Below are 6,000 nucleotides of genomic sequence, written 5' to 3'. Positions count from 1 at the left end.
TGGAATTCAGTCTCTGTCACCTGTAGCACTAAAACTCTGCCCCAATTTGAAGGTGGATTATATTCTTTACACCTGCAAGAGTGTGATGTCAAATGGCAACTGTTATTTGGACCCACACAATTCTTCATAACAAGCTGAAATCTCTCCTGTATGAAAAAAGAATAGCAAAGGCAAAAACCTCTATGGATTGGGTGACAGGACTTTTGTCACATATCTGCAGTATAGAAACAGGAACTTGAGAACTATGCTTGCTAACAGATCAAGTTCTAGATTACTTTATTACTGGTGATGCCTGTATGTTTGTACCATGTTTTCTCCAGGCTTTGTAAGAAAAGGGTCAGTTCTATCATTATCAATTACTACAACAAGATCATTTTAGGCAAAACAGTTACAAGCAAGCAGAAGATCAAATCCTGTCAATGAATTCATAGACGACTCTGAAAAAACATTGTATTGGTTGTTACAAAAGAGCAATGTGGCTGGAGGGCTGTTAGTATGGGAGAGTTGAATCATCCCACTCCAACTGCTCTTGCCTGGTGCCATTCTGTTTGTCTCCCTTTTGGACAATCACTTCCTCTTCCTCCTCCTCCTCACTTTCATCTGATTCAGCACTGGTTGTGTCTTCCTCTTCATCTTCTATGTCGTCTTCCTCACTCTCCTCTTCTTTCTGGTGAGGCTTTTCATATTTCTACAGTACAATTAAAGAAATGGAGACAGTAGAAGAAAAGTGCCTTCTTGCTAACCAGTGGCTGTGAGAATGTGAGCATTTATTCCACTTTTGGAAATGCTAACATGCTGGGAAAATCTGCTTTCAGTCATTATGAGACTATTATACAATTTGGTAGCAAATATTCAAAAAATACTGTAACAAGAACAGAATGTCAATAAGCAATATCTTTGTTAGTCAAGCTGCCAAAATGTAACACTCCAATGTCAGTTTCTTTAAACTGCTGATCATTTCCCCTCCTTTTAGTGTATTAGTGCTTACATTAAACAGTTAAAAACAAAGTAACTATATCATCTTGGGTACCTAGGGTGAAAATATGAGTGGAGAGGAAGTAGTGTTGTACCCAAGAATTCTTCACCATTCTATTTAGTAATTATATATCATGCTAAATATTAAGTGCTCAATTATATATTATCATGGTATGCAGAGCTGAAAACTGAGATGGGGTCCTGAGTCTACATGCATACAACTGTTCTGCCAGGCCTAAACAAGTGTACTCTGGAAGAGGCTTAAAATTCACTGCTGAGTAAGCTACCAGCCCAGACAGTAACTCCTGGTAGTATCATGGTATAACACTATGCCTCAGTTATTGTACCTCCATAGGGTTGACGGTAATAGTCAGAGCAGAATCATCCCAATCCATTTCATTTTCTTTACTTCCTTCGTTGTCTGTAGAGCTGTGCTGATGAGCTGTCCAAATTCGATAGACCCCCAAGGTTATGATGAAAATGAGTATGCTCACACAGATTATGATAATGATAGTAGCCACACTTGGAACAACTGGAACAAAACATGGAAAAGGGAATGGGCTTATATTTGTGGAAAAAATTACCTACAAAACACTAAATACATTGTCTGTTTTTTTCCCCTCAGCACCTCTTCCTTTGCATTGAGAATCAACACAGTCACCTGCCATGTGCCTGGGATTACAGAAACTGTTGACAAGTGCCCACCTACTAAGGCAGAGCATACATGAATGGTGTTTACAGATATCTTATAATGAGTATTATAAACCATAACTAAAAAAAAAGTGATTATGCCTAGCACTTGTTCTTTAAGGCACTTTATTACAGAAGACAAGTAGTCAATCAGTACAGAATCAATTAGTTTCAGAACCAGTGTTTTTGCAATATGGTTCAGTTATGTTACCTGCATGTTGTCCCCTTCTGATTACAGCTGAGGCATTAACCTCACTTGTGAGAAAAAGTATATCTTAAAGCTTTTATTTTCAAAGGCTTCAAACACTTGCACTGTGGATTTAAATCTCAATCTCCAAGAAATAAAATAACATATTGCCACTCAATTTGCCTGTGTTACAACCTTCCTGGGAGACTCTTGAGAATTCAAGACATTTTTTCTCACTGTTCTGTTGCACTCTGAAAAGTCTTTGTCTCCACCTAGTCACAGGAAGAAATCTCCCTGAATTATTCTTATATTATCAGCTCCATAATTAGATTAGTGGAGAAGTGCTGCCACTTTCTATGTACCTTTGCTATACAGGTACTGCAGTTCCAGGAGCTATAGTAGTTCTGTACCCCATTTTATTGCGTTGCCCTACCTGTAAGAATGGAACTGTGAAATCAGAAAAATATTAAAGAAGAAAGAACTAGTTTGCAATAGTTCATTTTGTAAAAATTCAGTTTCATTTTAGTTAAATGTCTGTACAAGTGTACAGAAAAATACAGTAACTTTCTAAGCATAACTGTATATAAGTGCTTATAACTACCTACATTTTACATTAGCTTTACTTTTTACTTATGTATTATTCAGCTAAAAGGATTTCAGAATCCAGCATTTAAACAGATATCTTTGCCCTGGGTTTAACTAACTTCATTGAAAAGGCTTCAGATTTGGCTATATATTTTTAACTCATATCGTCTAAAATTTAAATTCTGTATTTAATATATACTAATGTGCCCTGCACATGGCTAGGTGGACCTATCTTCTCTCCAGAGAGCTTCAAACTGAGGCCTGTACAGCAGCTCACACAAGCACTGCAGCAATTATATATTTAAAAAATAATACAAACTTCTCTTCTTTTTGCTTAGAAAGGGGTGGGCAGAAAATAATATGCCATAAAAATACAGATGTACAAAGACAATATGAGCATAAATATTATCCTTCATACTAGTCAATACTAGAAACTAGACATTTTCTTAACAATGTGGTTCAGAGTACATAACCTTTAATGAAGACTTTAAAAAAGGATATCAGTTTTTAATTACAAAGTACCTCCTTGGAAAGAAAGAAGAGAATTCAGTGTTATCTTTTTTAATACCTGTGCAATGATCTCTGTGAGGTTTCACAAGCAACTATGGACTTCAGGGCTTTATTTGTTGACCAGGCTGAATCACAAGGGAAATACTGACATACCGGAATCATTGTGAGGAGTCTCTGTAAAGTCATCACATACCTGAGTTGTGAACAGTACTTGTGCTTCCCTCAGGGTGGTGGACAGATTGGAGAAATTGTGTTTGTGCTATCATATGATTTACATGGTCCATGAAGTTGGAGTTGGAGCTGTGTAGAACATTAACCTGGCACAAGAGAAAAATAAGAGATCAGATATTAAAAAGTGCTCTATATTCCAAGCCTGCTGGCTCCATACATTACATTGAACTGTGAAGTCCATCAGCAGATAGGAACATTATTACACAGATCTTAAAGGCCAAATTCACTTTTTTTATGCCAGTGAAAAAATACACAGGTTAATATTTTTCTCATTTCTAGCATTAAAAATGCATTTTAACTTTTCTAGCTGTAGACTATGAAGTGGCATAGAAAAGGATTTTTTTTTTATTTACCTGTCTGGATAAGTAGTGACTTTTTTTTCTTCATGCTAATTAGCTTTTAGATGTTCCCTGAAAGTTAGTGGGAGATTTGTCACTCCGAACACTGAGAATGTATCAAACTCATTGCGTTTAAAACCAAAACAGTAAGAGAGAATTAAAAGAGGTTTCAGTTTTTCCTGTGTCCCTACTTTCAGTGTGACTTTCTTTGAAGATACCATATTAGTTCTCTGTCCTACTAACAGTTATAAGCAAAAACCCTGAAGTCATTGTCAGGGTTCCAGAATGCTAAAGTGAAAAGAATTTTCAATACAATGTAAACATGTAAAAGCTTTCAGAACCAATTATTAAGGTTTGAGCCAATTGCTAAGAAGGTCCTGCCCTTTCCTGTAGCTACTTGGTACCTGGGTTCTAGGCTGGATAAGCTGGTTCTTCAGACTAGGTCCACGATTCCTGCTGAGGTAATTCTCAGTCCCTGAGCCACTGTGCTGCACTAGACTTAGTACCAGCACACATAAGCTCAAGAGAGCTATCTAAATATTCCTGTGGTAACTGACCATGTCTGGGTAGTGGATCCAAGAGAATACGACAGATGAAGTCCATCCTGCACATTCGTTACCCGTATACTGACTTTCCTCCTCAAAGAAATCTGAAATCATGTAAATTACCAGGAATTATCTCCATCTGATGAAGAACAAATTATAAAACTTATTGTAAGGGGGTAGTGCTTGGAAAAACTGAAAAGGTGAATGCTGCAGGAGAGAAAAGTATGTCAGGTTAAGTAAAAGAATAACTAGTCTAAGGAAAATAATGAGGCTGTAATGATTTACTTTCGAGCAGGTGCATAAATCTTCAAAAAGACCTGTAGGAGATTTTACATTATGGAAAAACAATGGTGATGACCTTAGCCTCCATTCTGTTTGAACAGGAGTAATTGCCTGTGTTAGTGGAGTTCAGTAGAAGGGTCATCTCCTTACATATGCAGCAGAATAGAGAGACCCACATTGAGGAATGCCCACAGAAGTCAATTTCCTATTTGAATGGAACTTAGAATTTTTACTCTAATAGTTACCAGAATGTGTCAATCATTTTACATATTTTAAAGAAAACTCGATGTCACTGAAGATAAGGCTAGTGCTCAGCCTCAATGCTGGAAAAGAAAACTTGACTAAATGATTGCTTACCTCCAAGTTAAATTCATTGCTAATGTAACGTCCATTTAGCTCTGAGCACTTGACTCTGAACTTTCTGTCAAAGGTGGCTGAAGTGTACCAGTTGCGATATCGAATCTGCCGAAGAACCTGTTCATAGTTGTGCATGCTGTCCACACCTGGAATGGTGGTAGAGCAGTAATAACCTCAAGGACACGCTATGTAACAAATGCTCTATACAGTACAGAAGAAATGAAATGTTCACAGAAAATACAAAATTTGGCAGAATGATCTGAAAATGGAAGTGCATCAAATATTCCCTGATAGAGCCTCTGGCTGATACTACGTGAGAATAGTTTTTGGAAATGAATGTAGGTCCATAATGGAGAAGAACAAATACAACAGCAAAGATTTAGAATAAATTATTTAGTAATTGAAAAAAATGGCCAATGAGTTACCAGCACTGTGCAGGAGCACTGAGGAATCCCCTCATTCCCATGTTCCACTGTGCTTGACCACAAGAACCCCCACATTTAAAGAAAGCAGTGTTGCTGTTTTCCTTATTTGGGGAGTAGCAGGAGGGATGCTGAGATCAGGACAAAGCTGTGCTGTATTCCAAAGGATAAACAGAGCACACCCAGACATCAAGAAGTGACTACGCTTTTTGAGACACAGTCTCTCCTGGAATATTTTCTGGCTAGTACATCACAGATTTCTGTCTAATTTCTTTCACATTAGTCCTTTCATTCCAGTAATGTAATAGTTGGTGGGAAGAAATAAGGGAAAGCAAAGTCCATGAACATACCATAGATTGAATATCCTGCTGTGGAATTTGTGGCATCTAGATGTTTTCCTTGAAGCTCCACATGATCTAGTTCTAAACACTCTTGATCAGGGTCTAGATCTGCGCCAATCACCAAAATATCACAGAAATCTAAGTTGTGGAGCATTTCCTCTAATATCACTGGCTTATTGGCTGCGAACACATAGCATATACCATGAAAAAAAGAAGAAAGAAACTAAGATAAATGAGCACAGAACAGCTCATTCATTTTATGTGCTTTCAGTTTTTGCAAAGATGGCTGAATTGTTTTTTGCTAATATTAAATACAGCATACTTGAAGCAAATCAAAAGAGAAGTGTCTTGCCTGTTCAGGTGCTATGATGATGATGGCCTACAAATACCTAGTGACACAGATAGATAGAAAATACATATAAATGCAATCAAGAACAGTACTGGAAGTAGAAAACTGCAGTTTGATCCTGGAAATAAGTTCATGTAAACAATTCTGTTTTTCAATACTGTATTGATACCAGGTTGGTATCACACATT

At 37.2% G+C, this 6,000-nt stretch overlaps 1 protein-coding gene across 1 annotated transcript in view; it reads right to left on the bottom strand.

Annotated features, from left to right (window-relative positions):
• Nucleotides 1-490: 490 nt before the first annotated feature.
• Nucleotides 491-6,000, bottom strand: part of CLSTN2 (calsyntenin 2) — a 232,763-nt gene continuing 227,253 nt past the window's right edge. The window contains exons 13-17 of the mRNA XM_010568410.1: nucleotides 5,473-5,643; nucleotides 4,701-4,846; nucleotides 3,141-3,264; nucleotides 1,323-1,507; nucleotides 491-688 (exon numbers count right to left, since the gene is read on the bottom strand). Coding sequence (XP_010566712.1) covers nucleotides 491-688; nucleotides 1,323-1,507; nucleotides 3,141-3,264; nucleotides 4,701-4,846; nucleotides 5,473-5,643 — 824 coding nt within the window. The remainder of the gene's footprint in view (nucleotides 689-1,322; nucleotides 1,508-3,140; nucleotides 3,265-4,700; nucleotides 4,847-5,472; nucleotides 5,644-6,000) is intronic.

The sequence above is a fragment of the Haliaeetus leucocephalus genome, unplaced genomic scaffold (genome assembly GCF_000737465.1).
Source record: "Haliaeetus leucocephalus isolate CR32 unplaced genomic scaffold, Haliaeetus_leucocephalus-4.0 Scaffold240, whole genome shotgun sequence".
Classification (NCBI taxonomy): Eukaryota; Metazoa; Chordata; class Aves; order Accipitriformes; family Accipitridae; genus Haliaeetus; species Haliaeetus leucocephalus.
This window is presented reverse-complemented; position numbering and strand designations above follow the sequence as displayed.